Below are 23043 nucleotides of genomic sequence, written 5' to 3' on the forward strand. Positions count from 1 at the left end.
TAGAGCTGTTGGACTTGACAGGATTGACGGCCTTTAAGTGGCTGCATTTGACTAACACACTGTGAACTTTCTAACGTGTCTGCATGATAAGGATTTTGTTGCCATCCGTTGCTGGGCATCGTAGCCATCATCGTATCTTTCCTAATATATAGTATATTTATACTCGCGACAGGGATGATGTCAACCATGGACTTCCACTCACAGGTCGCCTCCATCTTGGAGGTGCTAGCTAATGCTGCCGTTGCAGAAATCTGCAAACTAGTGGACGACGGCTACGCGGTGGTCCAGATGGAAATGACACAGAGCCAGAAAGATAACGAATGTCTTCGGCGGAAAATTAAACTCCTAGAGCTGCAGGTGACCAGATACCGGGCGGAAAGATTAAGAGGCGCTGAAGGTTCGGTCCACAGTCGGTTCCCAGGTGTGCGTGTTACACACCGGCAAAGTCGGGACCCACTTACAGGTGTGGCACACTGAAATATCCATATTTTGCTTTTTTCCCCGCTTAACTATGTGTACATGCGTTGCTAGTCAGATATACATTCTTAAATGTACCCTGATTTGAGTGGATGATATTTTTTTTAAATTCATCATCTGCCAGGTTCCCTTCTCCATGGCAGAACACGGTTTCTCAACCGTGCCCGTGCAACTCCTCAAAAACCCGTACCTATCGTACTGGACCAGGACCCTGACCAGGAGGTGGTAACCACTACCAAAATGGAGGTAACTCTAACTACAAATCTGATGATTGAACACTGATGAGTGTTTGATCAGTGGAATATTTTATTTATTTATTTTTTTTAATGTGTCTTTGCGCTTTTAGTCACCAGATGCTGAGGAAGAAGAGGAGCTTTGTATTGTGAAAGTGGAAGGAGCAACACAGTGTGGCTCCACCAACACAGAGTCTCCACTGGCCTCCACCGTCGGCTCCAAAGGAACAACAGATGCTTCGAAAGCTGTCCACTCGACACCACCCTCCCAGAGTATCAGCAATGTCCAACCAACCACATCTCAGCTTACAATGGAGGTCAGTGGATCTGACGGCCTCACCGTTGTCAACAAGGTACCAGACACTGATGGCAGCAGAGGCGCAAACCATGACTTATGGGGAAGTGGTTCTTTTGAGCATTTGGAAACTGCAATTAATAATATCAGAAAAGAAAATGTTGCCTTTTCAGGCGTGGATCCAACCACGTCAGATGTGATAGTTATTGATGAGGACGCTTCATCAGACAAGGGGACAAAGGACAATGGATCATCAGTTAATGGAAACAGATCAGCAGTCCTAAGCAGTAGCAATCCAGGCACTAGAAGAGAGACTCAAGATCAAACTCCAGGAGCTATGCTGTGGTCTGTTGCCCGGCCAGGTAGCAATATGTCTGGAAATCAGGCTACACCAGCAACAGGCAGTCGTTTAGCAACAACTAGTAGTCGTGTCTTTGCAGATGCAAACCATAAGAGCTGTAGGTCACGCTGCCCTGTGACACAACCTGAACAGAATTCACATTTGACTGGCTGCCATCCAGCTCTTTCCCAGGTCAGTGTTGGGGAGAAACCACACTGCTGCCCAACATGCGGGAAGCGCTTCCTCCTGGACTCCGACCTTCATAAACACATGACCAGACACACCAGGGAGAAACCATACATGTGTGTAGTGTGCGGCAAGAGCTTTGTGTGTCAGAGCCAACTGGATATGCACCATAACGTCCACACTGGTGAGAGACCATTCAGCTGTACTGTGTGTGGAAGACGCTTTTCTCATCCCAGCAACCTCAGGAGACATCTCAAGATCCAACATTCAACGCAGGGATACCACAGCAATCTGAAATGACACTAAGCCATGGTTTTGGCACTAAAGACATTGAAAAACATATTTTTTTAAAAAGATTTTGTTTACCTGGGTATCGACTGTTCTAAATAGTGTTTTTATATTTGAATAGTATATTTTTCACATGACTGTGAAGCCGATTGTCTGCTTGATTTGTACTGTATTTCACTTTCTCGTTGTTCTTCCACATTTTTTCACTATCTTTTTATTCAGGTTTTGAAGCCACAATAACTGTAAAAAGGGTCATTCAAGTCATGTTATGTCGTGCATGTGAGACGTCTTGCTACTTCGACTTTTCATTTCAATCAGCGGACACGTTCAGGAAAACGAAAAGTTGTCCTTATTGTATGTCAAGGCTTATCAGATGGCTGATAGGGTGGACTCAAGAAGCGTCTCTGATGTTTAGATTTTGGTTTTAATTGAATGTACAAAATAATGGAAACACTTTAAAGCTTTTTTAGCTTTAAGGTGTTTCCATTATTTTGACCAACCCCTGTACATCTTCATTGTTCCTCATTACAGAAATTTCAGGAGTTTAAAGTTGCACATCTTATGTTTGCTTGTAGCTTTATTGACATTTTAGGTCAGAAGACTCATCAATATGTGGCAGCTAGGTGTCGAGCACCCCTGTAACACATTGCAAGTTTGTTGTGTGCCAAAACTATCCCCTTTCTGTATGACTAAATAGTAAGGTAGCAATAAATGCTTATAGAAAAAACAGCTGCTACCAAACAGATTTCCTGTTGTAAATTCCCTGGTTTAAGTGCTGTTCACAAACGAGAGATTACACCTTTAAAAACATAAAACGACAGAATGAAAAAACTCAAACTGATGAACGCGTCTGTGAGATGTCGGTCTTGATGCTTCAGAAGCAACCATCTTGTGTGTGTATAGTTTGGAGCAAAAATCAACTCTTTACAGCAGCCCATTTTTCTGTCTTGTTTAGATCATTTCTATTCATTACATTGCTCAGGTCTGTTGTCTGTGGTTTACATTTTCACTTCAGTTTCATCATTTATGATCCTCTTTCCATTTTGAAGTGTTGACATTTGTGTTGTTTATTTAAACAATGATGGTATCCCCTTTCTTTTTTACTGAACTGGGAGAATATGAAAACAGAGAGGGATACAAAATGGACAAATGCACAGCAGCAGCAGTAGTAGTAGCTGCAAGGTTATTATGAATGTCTAGAACACTTGCTCAATATAGATAATTAAGACTCTGAGTAATCAAACAAGCACGTGGTGGTCCGACTCGCTCACGACTGATCAGAGTGAATAAGGGATTAAAGTCGTGTGGAAGTCAGAACTAGCGCACATTCTTGGTCTACAAAAGCTCAAGCAAGCAGAATACATGCTGCATGTGAAGGAATCAAACCAGCGCCAATTAGCAGCATAGGAGCGTTTCCGTTCTAGCAAAGCTCTCGGGAAACTTTAACCTAAGAAAGTTGTAACAGATGACACCTGAGGGTGTGATTACGAACCTGTCAGTGTACTCTACAAAATGTGCAAAGCAGTACTAACAAGCTGTTTGGAAGGACTACATGCATATTACCCAGTTTGTTGTTTTGCTCAAGGATTACCCAATTAGAGGTGTTAAAATGCAATGTAGTGTGTTTCGGTGGGCAGGATATTTACCTGTCTGCTTCAGCACCTGCCATTATGAAACCCAAACCAACCCTACTGTGCAAGAGTAGCAGACCTGGTATGACGTGATGCGAGTAAATCTGAACCTCTTGCCTTGCATGCTATTGTGATTTTCTTTTCTCGCCGTTCTTTGTGCACTTCATTTTGTCTTTCCTAAGAACTACTGAAAATGATGTCATGTCTACTTATATCAATAAAGTTACACTTGGCAATGAGAACGATACCCAGAATTGCTATGTCACTTTACAATTAGTGAACAACACTATCAAAAATGATCAACTGCATTATTAAATTAAATTTAAAAAATGGTTTCAGTTCAATTATTTCATGCACAGTGGTCTTCAAGAAAAGTTGTTGGGAAATAAGAATGAAACCATATCGAGACGACTCTTGGATCTCCAATGTCAAGCTGTCCAAGTGAGACATGAACAAAATGATTAGAAAGTCATGATACAAGACAGTTTTTAAGGCTTGGTGTGGTCTCACTGGTTACACCCTCTTTCTTGGTTTAACTGCAGTTTCCCGACTTGATCCACAGGCAGAGAGGCGTGAGAGAGCAGCTCAGTGTGAGAAGAGAAACATCCAGGCTACACAGGTCTGATCCGGCGCTGCAGGAGGTGTGGATGAACAGAGAGTGAGAGGGTGAGCTGAATTTTAAACCTTCGTAGTGTATGGATGTTGACGAGTCGTACAGTTTTATTAAAATATGTGTTCTAAGTGTTCAACAGAGAGACACTGAAAACAGCAAGAGTTGTTAGTGCCCACGTGTCTAGATTACCTACTCTAATCTGGATTACACTCCTCATTGGCAGTTGTTCAGAAGTGTCTCTCTGATTGTCTCTGCAATTTAAATGATCTCGATCAGTTTCTGAACAGTACTGTTGTTTCCCCATTTACTAATACAGAGACAATGGAGAGTTGTCTACAAATAATTGTCTCTTTAACAATTGGGAAAAGTGTATTACAGCAGTAGCTGGCTAGCTTTGCATTAGGAAGGCTTGACTCTGAAATTAACATCTCTTCTTTGTTTTGTACAGATTTCCCCCCACTACAGTAATGTTGACATGTATTTTAGTATTCTAAATTGTGAGCAACCGCAGACTCTAGGTGTAAATGATGTGCCACAAACGAGAGATTCCAGTTCTCTCTCCTAAATCAGCCTAAACCTGTCGCCTTGTTGAGATAGACTAATGTGGTTAACGTCCCTACAAAAAGAGGGTCCTTCTAGTCTATTCACCATTTAAAAACTTTATTCCAAAAGCAAATGTGTAAAAAGTGTGTAATTAAAATGATTTTATTAGCTCATTAAATGTATTGGGTTGTATGAACTATTTACACTATTTATTGGACTAAAGTAAATCAACATTCATTTGGAATTTGATACCTCAATCTTTGTTAGTTATCTTTTCATTTGGTCTGTAGTGCGTGTGTTCACTGGTACAGAGACTTGTCACAGTGTGCATCTTTTACCCCCCTCATTGAGAAACTGGTTTAACCCCTCTTGCTTCCTTCATCCCCTCCTCCGATCCACTCGAATGACCTGCTGACAGTGCTCAGGGGATGGAGAGTGCTGTTTCACAGATCTTATCATTTCAGTCTATCATTCCCTCAGTCCCTTGGTTTCCAAACACCGGTTACATGTGACCAATGATTTCTGTTTTGTTTTGTTTTGTTTTGTTTTGTTTCAGTGTTGCCTTGATTTTGGCATGTCCTCTTGTGTGTGAGTCCTGTCCTTTGTTGTGTCATGTGTTTTTATCGTCTTTTCTCCAGAGTAATCTAGTAGTTCCTGTGTCAGAACCGCTTCCTTGAAAACCCTCATGTATTGCAGGTTGTCCGTTTTCTTTGTCAGTGAGTTCCATGTTTTCCTTCCACTATTGCAGTGTACATTTGTCTCAGTGTGGTTCTAGCATATGGTTGCCAGAACTTGCCTCTTCTCTGTGCATCCGCATCAAGAGTTACTTTAAACATCAACATCAACGTCTTTGGAGATGATCCGTCAATACCACGTCCAAGGCCCCTTTGTGTGGGACCAGAACCCCAAAATGTCTCAGTTGGAGATAAAGGATTATTTAGAAAGTAGCCGTCTGTAATTGCTGCTGAGATTGTTCTCCTCTTCCAAGGTGGATTCATTTTTTCACAAAACAAACACTTGGGACTCCCACCAGTGTTCACACCATCCTCAGAGGGAGACTTCCACTGGAGTGGCACCTGATCACTTAAGACACATGCAGTCAGACATGCCTGGCTGTGAGATGGACCTGAAGCTGCGCTACAGACTGACCCTGGTGTCAGGGATGGTGGAGTGTCTTTGCTTTGCAGGAGTCGTGTTTGGTTACGCATCGCTGGTGTTTGTTTTGAAGGAGGAAGGATACTTCAGGCAGCAGTGTGACACTGCTGTGAATGCTTCAGGTGAGAAGTAGGGTGATGCTGTTTGACGACTGACACAATAGCTAACGTTCTAGGGAAATAAGAGATAAATAACATTGGTTTAACTGCAGTTTATATTGACCGATAATGCTGTGTCGACTTCCACAGCATCCAACATGAAAGCTATTTGTGAGCTACAGAGTGTTGACAGATGAGGCCACCAGATGGAGAGCAGAAAATTACATTGCTAGATGTCCATGTGTATATCAAATGGGAGAGTTATTTCACTGCTTCCAGCCCATCAGGGAAACACTGAAGTCACACACTTATCTCACTTCCACCCTGAACAGACTGCACCCAGCAGGATGAGAAGTTCTCTCTGGTTTTTACTGTCGCATCTTTTCTCAACAACTTCCTCACGTTGTTCAATGGCTACGTTTTCGATCGCTTCGGCACCTTGGTGACCAGGCTGCTGGGAATGTAAGTCTTTAATTGCCATGAGATGATCAGGGCGTCTGCTTTAACAGCAACAACAACTATGTTTTCATCTGCAGATCTCTCTACACCACTGGTACTCTCCTCATTTCATTCTCCTCTGCAGGTAGGTACGGGATGAACTCTTGAAAAACATTCCATGACTGTCATGCTATTATAGAAGGTATTGTATACTGAAATCTGGTCATCATATTCTTCTGACATATTAAGGATTTCATCCGCAAACCTGTGACTACAAGAGAAGTGGAATGATTTAAGAGACACTTGAGAGACCGTGATGAAATGTTTTTCTAGTCTGCAGTGATCTATGCAAGGGAGTCTGAATCGCTGATGCAAACAACTGAAGCTGATGTGCATTGTGGCAAGACTACTCTGGCATCTGATCCTCAAATGAAGTCATGTACAGCAGTCCTAGCGGCAGCCATGAGAACCAGTGCGAGTGTGCTCAGGTGTCTCCAGTCATCACCCTGTGATGCTCAGCTGTGACTGCATTGTTTTGCTGAAGAAAAAGTGGCTCCAGAATGCACACTTTACGAAAAAAACACAAACTGGTCAGATTCATGGGGGTCATTTAGTCATGAGTAAGAAAGGATCAGACTTAATGTTTGCGAGAAAGTTCGGTTATCCAGGTCATCATGCCACAAAAGGTTTGAACATGGAAACAGACCAGGTCAAAGAAAACGTTTCACCTGCTATCCTGAAGGCTTCCTGCTGCGCTGGTTCAGGCTTTTGTCAGTCTAATGGAATGGGACAGTCCCTCTCTACCCTGGAAGAAACTTGGACTATGCAAGTACCATTACCATATTGACCCCTCCCTGTAATGGCATACAAATATTTGACACTTGAATGATTATGTCAATAGAGTAGTCATTACCATCTTTGAAATTTGTTATTGCAAACCTATCTAATGTGTACTTCAATAGACTGATTCATTTGGTGCATATTATTAGCTGCTAAAACAACAGTACAGAGTAGATCTTCGACGCTCTAGAAATGTGACGTTCCTAATCAAATGTCATTCACAATACTGGCGAATTGGGAAACCACATCGCCAGCCACAATATATTAGCCTCTGCACGGTCACGCTGTGTTACCACTGATCCCTGGGGAAATCCTTAAAAAGCAGTAGCTCTCCAGTAAGTCCACTAGCCTCTGCACTCATCTGTCAAAGCGACCATTTATGTGCACGAGCAGTGGAGTTGATGCACACAAATGCACAGATGTCTTTGTGACCTAAATTTTGGCAGCTGTTTTGCTATGCAGGCATTTCAGAGGTGTTATTTCCTGCTCTCTCCTGCATTGCTGTGGGAGGAATGTTGCTGCTTCTGAGCAACATGCAGGTACAGTCCATCCTGATTTTGTGCAGCCAAATGTATACTGATCTCTATTGACTCTGTGTGAAGGTGGGAAACCTGTTTGCTGCTCACCGCTCTACCATCATCACCCTCTACAACGGCGCATTTGATTCCTCAGCTGCTATTTTTCTCATCCTCAAGGTGAAACCACCAAACCTTTTTAGGGATATAAGATCAGGTCATGTCAACTTTTGGAAGAACACTGAAAACTAGGGCTGTGATGACTGTACTTTTGTACCCTGTCTAATGCTTTATAAATGTGATCTAACATGAAATGAATAGGAATTGATGAGGATTATTTATTCATCAGGACAAAGGGATTTTAAATTAAATGCTGCTTTTTTTAATATTAGTTTTTTTATTGATACAAAATAGTCATGTATATTGTACTAGCTGGGTTACATTGTATGGTTGAAGTATGTAGAGGATGAAGAGAGCTGCCGTCCCACACTATCACAGGTCAAAGAATTGTTTAATATGAAATCATCTGATCTATGGATTTATATAAAGTGTTGGGAAGAAATAGTGCTATAGATTGGAATTAAAAGAAATCAATTTGGGTGGTATATTTTTGCAGATTCCATCTGTCAATATCCAATTTATTTTTTTGCTAGCAGGGGTGCTTTAAAATCTCTTCACCTTTTTTGGTAAAAAGAGACTTTAAAGTTCTGGTCTCACTAGTTTCTTAATATTTGAAGCCTGAGCTAGTCAAATGTGAAGAGCTGAACTGAATGTTTCATTTGCAATGGACTAGCATTAACTGGGAAACTTTCACTCCTGCTGGTGTTAACCTTATTCCCTGAGAAACATTGATAAGAACTCTGGGATGGCACGACCTGGATTGGAGATATATAGAAGTAAATTATCTGTGTGTACACTGACAATTTACCCTGCAGCAAGCCAGGACACCCCAGGATGGTTGGGATTTCACCTGAGACAAATTGACAGTTGTGAAGGCCAAAAGCAATGGTGGACAACCTTGCTAGCCTAGCTGCCACAAGATATGGTTAAGGAACTAGATCAGAGACCATTAGTCACTACGCTACTTATGGATTAGTAAACAAGAAGCAGAGCCAAGAAATAGAAGCATTACCTGTTCTAAATCTTGAGTATCTTTGCGTGACTCAGTGTTCAATGCAGAATTTCAGAAAAAAAGAAGTTGATTTTATGTAATTCTATGACACCGATTAAGATTTCTGGTGAAAATAGGAAAATTGATAAAGCTTCAAAAGCAGTTCAAATTAATGAAATATATTACATATTTACATATATTATATATTACATATATTTACATTTAGCAAATGAGTCATGGTCATGAATGAATCAGTTAAAATGAAGAGCAACTCAATTCTCTGACATGAATCGAGCATTAACGGGTGTGGCAACAGTGATCCAGGACACATGCTTGATGAAGGGATGTCACCCCACCCTGCCCTCACTCTCCTCCTCAGGTTCTGCATGAACATGGAGTCCCTCTTTACTCCTCCTTCCATGTTCTGTCTGTCTGTTCTGTGGTTCACCTGGTTCGCACCTTCCTGCTGCTGCCCCGAACCCGAATCCCCTATCCACTGCCTCAGAGCTACAGCTACGGGTGAGAGAATGGTTTCTTGTTCGAACCCACTGAAAGATTTGCTCATTTTGGAAATTACCGATTACCGGTACTGTAAATACAGTTGTATTTTGCCTGTATATACATTTCAGACTCATCAAGGTTACAAAGTGCTTTACACCGAAACAGAATTCACATCAACATGAAACATGAAACAATCATGCATGGCATACAGCAAGAACAACATTAGGGACCACTGACAACAACAGAGAGGTAACAAAGAAAAAAAAACCCAAGAGGAGATTGAAATACAGTCTGGCAGACAGTGAGAGAATAAAATGAAATTCCCATTAACGAATCCATTAAGGAGACAACATCAGAAGAAAAAAAAAGTTTTTAAAGAAGCCACAGACTTAGCTAGCCTTATCTCCTCATGTTCCAAAGTCGAGGCACTTTGACGGCAAAGGCTCGGTCCCCCTCTGATTTCAGCCTCAACTTTGGAGCGATTCGAAGGGATCTGTCTGAGGATCTGAGACTGCCAGATGGCTCACAGATGTTAACATACCATAGACGTCGCTGGGAGCTAAACACAGACACTATTTAAAAGTTATTAATCAGATTTTAACATCTTCAAATTAATTCTTAAAAGCAGAGGAAGCCAGTACACAGAAGCTGAAACAGGGGTGATGTTGTCCTCAGTTAAAAGCCTAGCCGCTGAGTTTTGGACCAGTTGGAGGCGGGAGAGAGATTTTTGGGAGGGATGTGTAATAATCTAGGTGGGTGAAGGGGGGTTGTTCTGGGTCCGGGGGATTTAGTATTGAAGTAAGCAGGATGGTAAAGTGAACTCTTTTGTGCTTCACAGAGTGACCTGTGCCAAATCGGACTCGTACAATGTGGAGCATCTGGGGACTGAGAAGGATGCAGTGACCACAGCTCTACAGTCTAGAGAGGCAGAAGCTGAGGAGGAGGTGATGATCAAAGACACATTAAACGGTATTTCAATCCATCCTCAAACTGGCATGAGCTTATTTTTCTGTCCCCTCTAACACCTGTTGCACCCTGTTTTCTGGAAATTAATACCGCCATCTGTTGCGGCAGCTCAAGCACTCTCCACATACTCACATTCATGCATTCCACTCTTTCAGAACAAGACAGCATAGATATCTGTCCAAGTGCTTTACACTTCACAAGCATCAAGTCATTCACTTATGCACAGAGAGCAGGAAGCACCAGCTGAATCGCGGGTTAGCTGTCTTGCTCAGGGTGTGCCTGAACAACACCAACGCAGGTGAGATAAGAGCAGCAACCTCTCAGTCAGTTTGGATGCGCTCCTCTATTTTCTTCAGCAACATTAATGCTGCATGTTTGCATCCAATCCCAGGCAGAAGACGTAATGCATCGGTTGCCAGTTGCATACACAGCCACTCTCTGGGGAGGGACTCCAGTGATCTTTCTAGGATGTTGAAGCAGTTACTCGATACTTAATTGGAGCCACTTGTTGGTTTGTGTGTTCAGTGAGAAGCTTCTGGAGTTGTGTGCTTTCCTGGCTCTTTGCAAGACACTTGGTGTGGCTGTCCATCATGCAGCTGAGACACTACCTCTTCATCGGCACGCTGAACCCCATGCTAAACCGCCTCGGTGGAAATGACCCGGACCTTGGTGACTCACACGTTGCAATGTTCTGACTTACTCTTTTAATGCTCATCTCTTGCACTGCTCTGCGCCTCTCACAGTGAGCCAGTACACCAACGCTTTTGCCATCACGCAACTGTGTGGGGTTCTCTGTGCACCGTGGAATGGTCTCATCATGGACCGACATAAGGACAAACCTTTGGCTCCAGGTTAACTTCCTCTTTTATACTATCTTTCCATCACATGCTATTCAAGCAGTGCACACTCTTTACGGTCAGTTCTAGGTATGGACAAATAAAGCATGTTTTAGCATGAAATCTGTGCTCAAGTCTTTGATGATCAATCATTAAGTCTCTTAATCATAATTTCTGTCTACTTCGAGAACATTCCTGAAGCAACTGAACTCATCTGTATGTCACTGGTGAGCAGGAGACACAGAGCAGGAGGCCGATCTGCGCTCCTCCAGCCTCTCGCTGCTGCTCACTGCTGTGCAGTGCCTGCTCTTCTCGGTGTGCGCCTCCATCCCCCTTTTGAAACTCCAGTACATCACCTTCATCCTGCAGGTGCTCAATCGCTCCTTCCTCTATGGTGGAAACGCAGCCTTCATCAGTGTTGCGTGAGTTAAAAGCACACTCTCACACAGGTTCAGAGGAAGTCAAGCTGCCAAAATCATAGTCCTGATTAACCAGGTAGCACTTGTCATTGACGGTCGTAATACAAGATATGCATTGTTTTGTGACGTTACACTTCTTTTGCTCGGAGATAAGGAAAGCAACATGTATACCAATGTTTTGGGGTTTTTTTTGCAACAGTCAAGTGTTCTAACTTTGTAAGCTGTGTTGATTGATGACGTATTCCTGTGATGCAGTTTTCCAGCAAACCACTTTGGGAAGCTGTACGGCCTCGTGATGTCCATGTCAGCAGTCTTCTCTCTGCTGCAGTATCCCTGTTTCGCACTCATCAAAGGGCCACTGGGCGGAGACCCCCTTATTGTGAGTTCTCTGTCATTCTGTCTGGTATTATTGTATATAACATGCTTATTCCAAACATCTGCGCCACATCTGGGCTTCTTTGATCATGGGCATGTTTCAGGTCGATGTCACGCTGACGCTGCTCACTCTGGTCGTCTTCATTCATCCCATCTGCGTCTTCTTCCACTGCAGACAGGGTCACTGCCAAAGGGATGCCAGCCAGGCCAAAGATACAGCCTGAACATTCCATCATACACATATAAGCCTGTTAGATGGAAGTGTCATCTTTTGCAGGTGCCCTTTCAGGGATAGCTGATTTGCCCACCTGTTTATCTCACTTTATTCCCACCCTCCAGCTGCCTTGATTTCTATCTTCATTGTCTACACCTCCATTCTTCAGCCTGTCGGTCTACCTACTGTATGTGCACCTCCAGCCCTCCATCCACCACCAGCCTTGCTGTCGCTATGACTATTACTCGACCTGTAATTCACAACTGTTTATCAGTTACTCTCACTGTAACGACATCCCGCTGTTGTACTCATCCCACAATGTCTCCACTGATTTACAAGTAGGAATTAGAGTTCAATAAATATTTGAAATAAATTGTACTTTTGTACAGTCTTGTCATTAGCAGCAGACACAAATTGTAAAAATCCCAGGTGGTAAAGTGGACTCATTCTCAAATACTGACTTCAAGTCCTCCACAAGTGATTCAAAATACAAAAACTTTAATCATGCGTACACAGCAAACTACAGCATCTAGTGTTTCAGCAAGTTCCAAGGAGACCACCAGACCTTCGGCACACTAAACTACGAACAAGTTGGGAGTGAAGAAACTAGTATGAAACCTAAAAAGAAGAACTTTTTAACCAAATGTAAAGAAATATATAAATGACAGTTTCAAGATACATTTTGGTCAAACAGTTTCAAACCTCTACCTTTGCACTTTGATCAGAGTGACCGAAGGCACAAGGTGCTATGGAGGATGGGTGACACAGTTAAGAATCATGGTGCAGAACATATGAAAATGGGTTACAGGTTAAACAGAGGGGAATGTATGAAAGTAGCTACTTCTGGACATCACTACAGTCTTTCTTCATTCTTCAGTGCAAGCTGACCTCCCTCAACAGTCATATGGTTGTGGTGCAGGAACAAGATTGTGTCCAGCATCTCTGGAGGAATGTTGTCTCTCCTGAAGGACGATGCTCCTGGTGCGTTCTGTAAGAAGTAATGTGCTGTGTTACTGATCACAGCCGGAGCAGCCAGAAAGACTCGCGCAACCTTTGCCAGTATTGGGAACTGAGCCGCTTTTGTCCTCCACCACTGCACCGGCTCCACCCCCAAAGATGCCCCCTTGTCTGCCCTAAAGACAGATATCTCCATGTCCACTGACTCCTCCACAGAGTTCTCCCGTCTCTTGGGTGTGGAAGAGAACAAATCTCCCAGCAGGAACTCCATCCCAGACAGCCCAGTCTGTGATGTTGATTCATAGTCTGAATCATCTGCTTGCCCCGGGTCACTATCGTCATACAATTCTTCCACCACTTTGACACCAATTGGACTGCAATGTTTTAATCTCTTGCTACGTCTCAGTGGGTCGCTGTCAGACTCCGACTCGGGTGATGAACTCCTCTTCCTCTGGATTTTGTTTTTCTGCCTGACATGCTGTTCCCTCACAATCCTCACAGCTTCTTTTTTTAACCACTCAAACGTTTCCTTCTGCTCCTGAAAGACGGAAAAATACATTTAGGTTGGCATGAATCATTACTTCACAATCAATTATATCTTATAATCTCCAACTGGTAATGTGGATCCCAGGTGGTGCTGGTGTCAGACTTGGCTGGTCGAGTTGGATTCAAGATTTTTTCCTTATGACTCCATGAACTAAGTCACAAATGTTCTGGTTGAGGCATTAGAACTAGCTGTGCTCCACTTTCAAACCATGTTAAGCAGCAGCTTCAGTTCCAGTGACTGTGTCCTGCCACATTTTCTGCTAATTGTTGACCAAGACACACTTAAATCTCTAGTCACAAAGTTTACATTCCATGATTCCCTTCAGTACAGTATGACACAAGACTATTGAAAAAGTTTATTCATAAATGTGAGAGCTTCGACCTTCAAACTCACCCTTTCCTCCATGAACAAGAGCCCATGGAACTGAGGGTCCAGCGCACAGGCCACACACAAAACCCTGTTGATCTCCGGGTGGTTATAGCAGCTTGTTAACTTCTGTCTTATCGTTGACTTCACCTCCTTCATGAGAGGGGACGAGTCCCCAGACCTGGACACCAGGTGGCGGGAGAGGAGGCCAGTCAGAATAGGTTTGAGTAGACACAGACGGGGGTGGTCCTCCTTGGCAAGGGTTCGACAAGCCACATCTAGAGGTTTGAGAATCAAACAAAGGTCCTCAAGAATCTTCCACTCCGAACGAGGCGGTACCAGCCCCGACGGCATGATGCTGGAGGAGAAGTGACTATTTGATGAGGTTGACTCCCAGTTGTCTTTAGCAAAACCTTCAATCTCTTTCACAGCATCACATATGCTGGTCCTGTGTTTGGTGACCGTACTGAGCACAGGAAAGAGGTTATTCCAGGTGGGCTGGCTGTGAGCCCAGGAGAACAGCTCCGCGTGCTCATGTTTGGTCAGCATGGGCAGAAGGTTCTGGAAGTTGTGGGGATAAAATCCGATAAATTGAGAGGATAACTGGACAAAAGTGGAAAGGAGACCCTGGAAGTGAGCCAAGGTGCTGGAGATGACCGGGTGAGTCATCACTTCATCGATGCAATTTTGAGTAGCACTGTAGAAACATGGCACAGAGGGAAGTGCCTCACTGGATTGGCCGGGTTCGTGGCAGCTCTGCTCATCAGGAGTCCTCGAGTCATCTCTCTCAAGAAAGGTCGTGGAATTTGGGTGAGGGATACTTTCTGCAGCCTCATTGCCCTTCTCCATTTTTATGGACCTAAATTGCATCTTGTTTCGTCCTTCCCCTCCCACTACTATCAGACTTGGTTGGGAGATGCCCCACTCCTGAGCCATAACCTTCACTTGGGCTTCCACTGCCTCCAGGCTCACGGTGCAGTCATTTAACTGCTGAGTGGACAGCGTGAGATTCTGACAACTAAAGCATGGGTCGATGAAATGAGCCCACAGGGAGAGGTACTTTACAACTTTGCCTTGCCAGTTATGGTTCCAAATATCCACACTCAGCGTGACAGAGTGGGGTACATCTCTCACACTGGCAGGTCTTCTGGGTTCATCCTCGATTGGAGCGGTGTGGTCCAGCATGATGTTGACTTCTCTGCTGTCAGATCTCCTCTTCAGCAACTGAGCCAGGCCCGTCTTGCCCTTCACATGGTGCTCTCTGAGCAAGACCTCCAGGAGGGACGGCAAGGGCAGCAACTTGTAGTAGGAGGGTAGAAGCGTGTTGATCAACTGTTTGAAGCCCTCTCCTTCCACCAGACCCACAGGATGGAGGTCCTGAATAAGGAAGTTGGCAATGGCGTCCGTCACATTTGCTGGTAGTAGAATGGTCTGAGTCATCAGGGCACCAGGGTTTGAAAGCATACGTTGTTGACCTGTGTCAATTCAAATACAGTGTGAGAGTCAAATACATCTCTTCCACCCCCACATCACTATTCATGGAGCTTCAGAACTAAATCACCACACAACTCCACTGACCAGGTCTGATGATTCATTGTGAACAAGGAAGAAAACCCTCTCTGTTTCTACTGTCATAGATTTTAAACCTGTTTTTTTTTCCAGAGAAATCCCACACAAGCTCATTAAAAATGTAACCATACACAATTCCAAGATATTGTGTGGGTGAATGCATTTCAGGAGATGAGTGACAGTACATCACATGTATGGATGCATATAACTAAAGAAATTGCATATTCTTGCTAATCTTTTTACTTTAGAAAATGATGAATCCTTTATATCATTTAAGATTGTATCCTTTAAATCGTTCAGAACAAAATACTGTCACAAAATAAAGGCCTGCACCTGCAGCGATTCTGATGTTGGAAACACACATCACACAACTATTCTATTTAAAAAAAAAACTTCAATAATGATACTTCAAACTAACTTTCATGTGGCAGAGAAGCAGAGCTCTTTAACACAACGTATAACGTAGTAACATGTAATTATTTATGCTTATCAATAACAGAGGATTTTCGGCGCAATCCTTCAACTTACTATTGGGACGTCGGGCCACACACTCTGATGGGCCCTGGTAGTTGCTCGGCCTCGCACTTGGGTAAAAAGCAGAGTGCTTGGCCTTCAGGTGATACTTGAGGCTGGAAGTACTCCGGTGGTACGAGAACTGTTTACTGCAGAAGGTGCAAAGAACAGCGGCTCTATCCACTGTTCCATCGGAACGAATTTTGAACATGAACAAGCCGTCCAAGGGACCGATCAACGGCCTGTCGTCGACCTCCATCATCCACAACTGTTAGAGACGGTGGATACAGCTGCAGCAAATCCCGCTCGACTCACCGACGGTAGAACAGGCCATCACTTAGCGTTAATTTGTCATTAGCAACTGCACTCCATCAAATTTAGAGTATGCAGCCAAGGTGCGCGCGCTTCAAATATCTATATAACGCATTGTTTTAACGCCGATTAATCCGAGCCATTTAAGCCCCGCCTTTCGATTCACCGGATGTTGCCACACTGGTCACGTGACAGGTGAGCCTAGAGGTTGATCATGGGTATAAATCAAACAGACATACTCTGTACATTTTGTAGAGACATTCGCATTCCGTCATTGCGTGGCAGCTCCTCGGAAGCCTCACAGCGTTCTGAGCTGACGCTATGCGTCATTATACTTTATTATACTGTACTTACTATACGCAGACGTCGAGCTTTATATACCAGTCTTAGGCATGTGACACCTGATGAAATGTTACAAAGAATATAACCAAATCTAGTAACGCACACTAAAACCGTCAAGAAAGTACAACTATTACATTTTTTCGTTCACCAAATGGTCTGTCTTCGCTCTCTACTGACATCGAGTGTGCAAAAACATAATTGCAGCTACATAAATCCAAGATTTCACTTATAAGAGTAATACGATTTTTTTTAACAAAAACAAACATATAGGTACTCACATTATATCACGAAAAAGGTAGGTCAATGCCCACACCAACCACCACAAACACGCACATGCACACGCTCTCAAATTTGATACCTGTACCACCCAAAACCAAATGGCAAGTTGCTTACTAAAATATGCTGAGTGACTGAATGAGTATCAATATTACCAGAGCTCAGACTGAAGCTTCATTTTTCACATCAGGTAATTTCTTTCACACAAACACTCAACAAGCTTCAACACATGGCTTTATCTGACACACCCACTTTTGATCAGCACGTAGTGCTTAGAAGAGACACAGAGTAGCAAATGCCACCACCTTGTGAGTGACTGCTCTTTGCCTCACCTTTGGCCTGGCTTGGCTCCCTGACACTGTTCTGGGTTCTGATCTGGTGTTTGGCGATCAAGTGGTTCTGGATGTCGTCTGCTCCTTTGGTACAGCTCAAGTGATCTCCACAGAGTTTACACACCACCAAACTGTGGTCCAGTGGGCGACCTGCAGGGTCCGGTTCAAACCCCACGAAGTACCAGCAGCTGTTCGCTCTGGCGTTGGTGCTCACCAGTTTCTCAGTGCCAGGCATGAAATCATACTTATCTGATGGGTGTGAGGTCAGAGACGGCAGGTGAGAGCTGGACACCAGGGCAGAGATGTTAGTTGAATCGATAATTGTCTCTGAGTTGGACATCGTGGAGACTTCACTGATAACTGGCATGGGACTCTGTGACTGGCTGCAGTCAGACCACAAAGAGGAGCTGCTGGGCTCTGGGAGGGTGATGAGCTGAATGTCCTGCAAGAGGCGCAGAACCGACTCTTTGTCTCCAAGTTCGCATTTCACATTCTCACCTGTGCATCAACAAAAGAAAGATAAGCACACTAAGGAACCGCTTCATCACTGCAGCCATCATTCTACAATTGCCTGCTTGAACATCACCATTTGACACGAGAAGCCTCTACTTATTACAATGTCAAGAGTGCTACAGTGTAAAGGAATCAGCCAGGTCTGCCCCAAGGAAACACCAGTGCTAGCTGTTGGAACTTTGTATCAGCTGCATCATGGAATAAATCTTAATAATTGACTTTCATGGAGAACAATATTGACATCAGCAGGTCGGTCTGTTGGTGGATGGAGCGAGACATGATGTCCCAGAAGTGCAAGTCTGGGGAACGGGCGGGCCAGTCCATAACATCAATGCCTTTGTGTTGCAGGAACTGCTGACACACTCCAGCCACGTGAGGTCTAGCATTGTCTTACATTAGGAGGAACCCAGGCCCAACCAGCATATGGTCTCACGAGGGGCTTGTGGATCTCATCTCGGTACCTAATGGCAGTCAGGCTACCTCTGGCGAGCACATGGAGGGCTGTGCAGCCCTCTAAAGAAATGCCTCACCATTACTGACCCACTGCCAAACCTGTCATGTTGAAGGATGTTGCAGGAAGCAGAACGATCTCCACGGCGTCTCCAGACTCGGTCATATCCGACACATGTGAACCTGCTTTCATCTGTGAGGAGCAAAGGGCGCAAATGGCCAATTTGCCTGTCTTGGTCTTGCAGTGATGTGCCATCCTGGATGAGCTGCACTGCCTGAGCCACTTCTGTGGGTTGTAGACTCTGTCTGATGCTACCACTAGAGTGAAAGTACCGTCAGCATTCAAAAGCAACCATCAGCATCAGAACTGAGAAGTGGTCTGTGCTCACCACCTGCAGAACCACTCCTGTATTGGGTGTGTCTTCATTTCCACCTGTTGTCTACTCCATTTGCACAACAGCGTGTGAAATTGATTGTCAATCACTGTTGCTTCCTAAGTGGACAGTTTGATTTCACAAAAGTGTGGTTGAATTGGAGTTACATTGTGTTGCTTAAGTGTTCCCTTTATTTTTTTGAGCAGTGTATATAGTCATCAAATTTGGTTTGTATGAAAAGCAGCTGGTTAATGAAAGTAAAAAATGCCTTCCGACAGTCTGATTTGTTCCAGTGAGGCCATTAGAGAGCTGAGAGGGTACAGATCCAGCACATGAGTGTTATGCTGTGTAGGGATTTGCTCAACTCTAAAATGAATTGTAATGGAAAACAGTCGGACAGTAGACGACAAATGAATCCAGTCTCACCCATCCCCAGGCCCAGGAGGGAGGCATAGTCCTTTCCAATCCAGACCCGAAGCTGTGTTCCCTCAGCAATAGGCTGCGACACTCTGTAGTAGATACGACGGTAGAACTGGAAGACGACCAGGTTCTGATCCTCCTCACTGCTGGTGTATGAGACAAACCTGCGGGAAAGACATGAATCCAAAAACATATTCCAACGAGTTGACTGCAAACAGAACAAAAAGTCCCCTTCACCTTAAAAACTAGCTTCATAAAAGCCTCCCTGTGACGGTCGCTTGTAGTGATGAATTGCACACACGCAATAACCACATTGCCTGGGTGATAGATCAGTGTATTCCAGTTTCTTGTTGTGGACAATTTTAAAGCTAAAAAACTCTTCTGGCTCTCAAAGCAACGTAGCTCCCACTAACGCGAGTGACAAGTTTGTTCCAAGGAAAGGAGTAGTTTGGAGTTGTTTTGGGTTTGAAGCAACAGACGAGGAGCAAGTGATAAAAATAAATCACAGCTTTTATTTTCACGCCATATCAACACGCCCTATGAAATAACAAGAGAGACGTACTAGGACAAAGTGAGAGGCAGTCTATTTAAGGCCCAAGACCACGGCTTCACACAACCACCTCTTGTGACCATTAAGTTTAGGCTGATGAAGTCAGGCCACCTTCAAACTAAACCATGGAAGCCACAATAGAAAACTGATAACCAGCAGAGTGGTGACGATACTGATGAATGGTGTATGGAAATAAGCAGCTCAAGTTGGAGTCTAGCGCCAACAGCAGTGGTGAGACATGATCAAAATTTCACCTCATCCAGTTGGATTTATCTTCATCAGAGGCGTCCACGTAAACAAACGAGGCGTCGTCCCTGATCTGAAACGGCAAAACACAGAACCAATGACATCCATTGAGATTGTCAAAGTGGACAGCCAGCCTTAAAATGGGAAGAAAGTTCACTGTTGTAGCCTAGTGTGGGAAGATCTTTTTGAGATGTCTGGTCAATTCAGGAAGCGGTTCTTTATCAGATTTTGCTGGTTTTACATTTCACTACTGTAGCAAATGAATTTTCCCAATTAAATATACAGGAAAGCAAATGAAGTGCGCAAGTTTACAAATGATAATGCGTGGGAGTGATCACAGAAGTAACAATGGAAGTAGGCGACATTTTGCAAATTCCATCGGATTGTCATCTGACCACTGCTTGTTGCACAAATACACTCAGACAACAGTATTATTATTGACACAGTGTTCCGAAATGGCTCAGTACATCAGATCAGTGTATTGCTCCATTAGCAGATGGGTGGCAGAGGTTTGTGTACATTAGCTCAGTCCTGCAACCAACAGAGAGTGCCATTTCACAGTTAGCACAATGCATCAATCTGATTCAAATTGTGATCACTAAGGACCACAAACAAGAGTGATATTAAAAAAAATCTCACGTTAAACTAAAAAAAAAGATAAAAAAAATAATTTGGAACTCTTTCAAGTTCCAGTACCACGTATGATATTATTGATAACTAGCAACTGCATGGTTTATTTTTAATAAATGATAACTGTGGAATTTGCCAAGAAGTGGTGGGGAAACACATTTATACATTTGCAGCCAGATTTATCCCACAAATACAGAGAAACTGTTTGACACGTGCATCACAAAATATGGTGGAGATAACAGGTGACAGTGATGACATCATGGCACATCACAGTCAGGTTGCATGGCTTCAAGTGCCATGGACACTGCTCTGCTCACTTTCAATACCTGCTTGTTCAACAAGGTAGGTACACTATAAGTTATATATTCTAAGGTTGGCTCCATCGTAACATGAAGGACTTTTGGTTGACTCACCGCCCAGGCATATTTCAGGCAAGAGGGCATCTGTGTCCGGCAAACCTCTCCTATGTAAGGTCCAAAAATCACTCCTTGCTGGAGATGACATTTGGCAAACACTTTGATTTCTTGCATTTGCTCCACACAAGATGGTCCAGCAGCTGAGGTTCCAGACCCCTGTACACCACAAAGCCCAAGGCAGGAGGGCAGCGACAAAACAGCTCTGGAGGGGCCACCATGCAGCCAAGGCTCACCAGGTGGCAACACGGCATCTGGGACATAGTTCTGGTTGGAGACTGGCTGAAGTAGAGAAGTGTCTTCAAAATAGTCTTCACTGTTTAAATCCAAACCTGCAAGAAATGTACTGTTCAATCAAGCAGCAAACTATGCTCAATCCACATATATTAGTGTTATTTTTATTGCATTGTATTTATTCATTTGTGCCAGACTTAAGTAGATTGCAATTTGACCGATTTTGTAATCGAGGGTAATCCCAAAATTATTCAATACATAACGCAAACAACGACTTTGCATCATGTCTTTCCAATTAATATGACACGAATTACATTTGCAATTCAATGTCAATGTGAATGATAATAACGATCATCATCAATTTTGAAATCCACTGAGAGTAAAACACGTGCTAAGCAGTGGCATTGGGCGAAGACTTTACAGGTCGGATCGAAAAGGAAGGTAAAACTGACAGAATCTCAGTCCAGGGATCAACTTGAAACGTGCAGTTGGGAAGGATAGTCAAACACATCTCACCGTGAGTATCTAATAGAGCCCCAGGAGTCGTGGACAGACTGCCTTCGAAGAAATCTGCACGATGTCGACGTTTCAGATGACTTCTCAGGTTGGTTGTATTTCCGCCTTTTGCCAACACGATTTTTCTACACAACCGACATATGGCTTCGCCGCTATTTAATGGGCGTCCTCTCTCGTCTGCTTTCAACCCAAAATATAGCCAAACGAGGGACTTGCCTCTGGGTTTGCTTACCAGGTCCATGTTTGTATCGATGATCCTTCCGGACCCCAGGCTCTGGACCTGCACAAGGCCTAGCTCTAAGCAGGGTAGAATAGACACTGCAGTTACGCTTTGATTTAAATTAACACCAGATCCAGAATGGGGATCAGTCGGTGGATTATTTGGTACATGGATTCTCATATAATTTTATTTGTAGTGGTCTTTTTTTCGAAGAATGCATGGGATAATTACAAAATAGGTATGAGTGGATATCTAGATAATATGTTTCTATGTCTTTACGTCATCATTAGCCGACATTGACAGCGTGCTGCGACAGCATTGGGTTGCCAAGTTGGGTTGTTTACGTTTTTTTCCTCAACCCAACGTAATCGCTATACATAGTGATCAAATGCAAATCTAACTACATTTCTGAAATCATTCATCAATATATATTAAATATGCCCATGTGAGTATGCAGCTCTACGTAAGACAACGTGCTTTTAAATCTAACAAAGCACGCCATCGATATCGTCGTATTATCCGACCGGATTTGATGCCATTTTTTATTTTTAGTATGTGCTTAACTGGAGCATGGAAGGCAAGTTTAATATACAATTTCGCTCAACAATTGTTTGAGTCCGTTGTGCAATTTCTCGGAAATGATATCAAAACTGAGGCAACACCTGTTTGGGGGGATAACAAAGTGGCAACCCAAATTCCACCGTCGCTGTAGGATTTTTCGTTGAACGCTCCTCATTCATATCTAACGCCGAGGCTTTCGGATATAGCAGTGGTCACGTGCAGCAGGTATGTGATTCCATTTGAATACTCTGATAACGTGTTGTTTATCGTGTTGAATTGGGAAGCGCCTACTACAACAACTGTTAATATCTAATTGTGCTCGCCAGGCGACAGTAGGTGGTCACTGTACTAGCAGCTGCTAACAATGCAAACTCCCCAAAGTAACATCATGTGGTCAAGCCAAATACTGACTTCCGTACCAATGTTACGCTAAACGTTCGGTGAAATGACGCCAAAGCGAGCAATGACTTACGTCAGATAAACGGAATTGTATTCGTTTGTCTTGTTGCTGTTTTGTGGCCATGCTGGTCACCCGTAGTGCTCCTACCTTCCGCTGTGGTGGGAAGCTTGTTACCTGGGCGACCCAACTCAACTGCAGCGGTAGTTTGTGGTCGAACTGTGGACCTAC

General features: G+C 43.6%; 4 protein-coding genes across 10 annotated transcripts in view; 3 read left to right on the top strand and 1 right to left on the bottom strand.

The window, feature by feature from the left end:
• Nucleotides 1-5740, top strand: LOC128753634 (zinc finger protein 572-like). 2 transcript variants are annotated; one of them, XM_053855491.1, is made up of 5 exons: nucleotides 1-463; nucleotides 602-723; nucleotides 824-1027; nucleotides 4013-4116; nucleotides 5595-5740. In XM_053855491.1, the coding sequence occupies exons 1-4, from the start codon at nucleotides 175-177 to the stop codon at nucleotides 4073-4075; spliced, it is 678 nt and encodes a 225-aa protein (XP_053711466.1). In that variant the 5' UTR covers nucleotides 1-174; the 3' UTR covers nucleotides 4076-4116; nucleotides 5595-5740. The 2 variants fall into 2 exon arrangements, with proteins under 2 accessions (XP_053711466.1, XP_053711465.1); XM_053855490.1 differs by lacking the exons at nucleotides 4013-4116; nucleotides 5595-5740 and having other exon boundaries at nucleotides 824-3771.
• On the top strand, nucleotides 5700-12418 carry LOC128753633 (equilibrative nucleobase transporter 1-like). 2 transcript variants are annotated; one of them, XM_053855489.1, is made up of 12 exons: nucleotides 5700-5883; nucleotides 6192-6321; nucleotides 6396-6442; nucleotides 7600-7676; nucleotides 7740-7832; nucleotides 9143-9282; nucleotides 10103-10233; nucleotides 10756-10899; nucleotides 10974-11081; nucleotides 11302-11488; nucleotides 11741-11864; nucleotides 11965-12418. In XM_053855489.1, the coding sequence occupies exons 1-12, from the start codon at nucleotides 5700-5702 to the stop codon at nucleotides 12082-12084; spliced, it is 1485 nt and encodes a 494-aa protein (XP_053711464.1). In that variant the 3' UTR covers nucleotides 12085-12418. The 2 variants fall into 2 exon arrangements, with proteins under 2 accessions (XP_053711464.1, XP_053711463.1); XM_053855488.1 differs by having other exon boundaries at nucleotides 11302-11435.
• On the bottom strand, nucleotides 12272-21955 carry LOC128753631 (uncharacterized). 4 transcript variants are annotated; one of them, XM_053855483.1, is made up of 8 exons: nucleotides 21635-21955; nucleotides 21121-21216; nucleotides 20885-21043; nucleotides 19850-19914; nucleotides 19052-19209; nucleotides 17289-17786; nucleotides 13972-15419; nucleotides 12273-13569 (listed from the first exon to the last, which is right to left on the bottom strand). In XM_053855483.1, the coding sequence occupies exons 2-8, from the start codon at nucleotides 21145-21147 to the stop codon at nucleotides 12928-12930; spliced, it is 2997 nt and encodes a 998-aa protein (XP_053711458.1). In that variant the 5' UTR covers nucleotides 21148-21216; nucleotides 21635-21955; the 3' UTR covers nucleotides 12273-12927. The 4 variants fall into 4 exon arrangements, with proteins under 4 accessions (XP_053711460.1, XP_053711458.1, XP_053711459.1 ...); XM_053855485.1 differs by lacking the exon at nucleotides 20885-21043 and having other exon boundaries at nucleotides 12272-13569; nucleotides 17289-17730; nucleotides 21635-21953; XM_053855484.1 differs by lacking the exon at nucleotides 20885-21043 and having other exon boundaries at nucleotides 21635-21953.
• LOC128753635 (nocturnin-like) overlaps nucleotides 21562-23043 on the top strand; it is an 11244-nt gene continuing 9762 nt past the window's right edge. Inside the window, exon 1 of one of the 2 annotated variants that reach the window (XM_053855494.1) lies at nucleotides 21562-21722. The gene's annotated coding sequence lies outside the window, so the exon portion shown is untranslated. Of the gene's footprint in view, nucleotides 21723-22326; nucleotides 22641-23043 lie in introns of those variants that run through there. The other variant, XM_053855493.1, reaches the window with a different exon arrangement.

The sequence above is a fragment of the Synchiropus splendidus genome, chromosome 2, assembly GCF_027744825.2.
Source record: "Synchiropus splendidus isolate RoL2022-P1 chromosome 2, RoL_Sspl_1.0, whole genome shotgun sequence".
NCBI lineage: Eukaryota > Metazoa > Chordata > Actinopteri > Syngnathiformes > Callionymidae > Synchiropus > Synchiropus splendidus.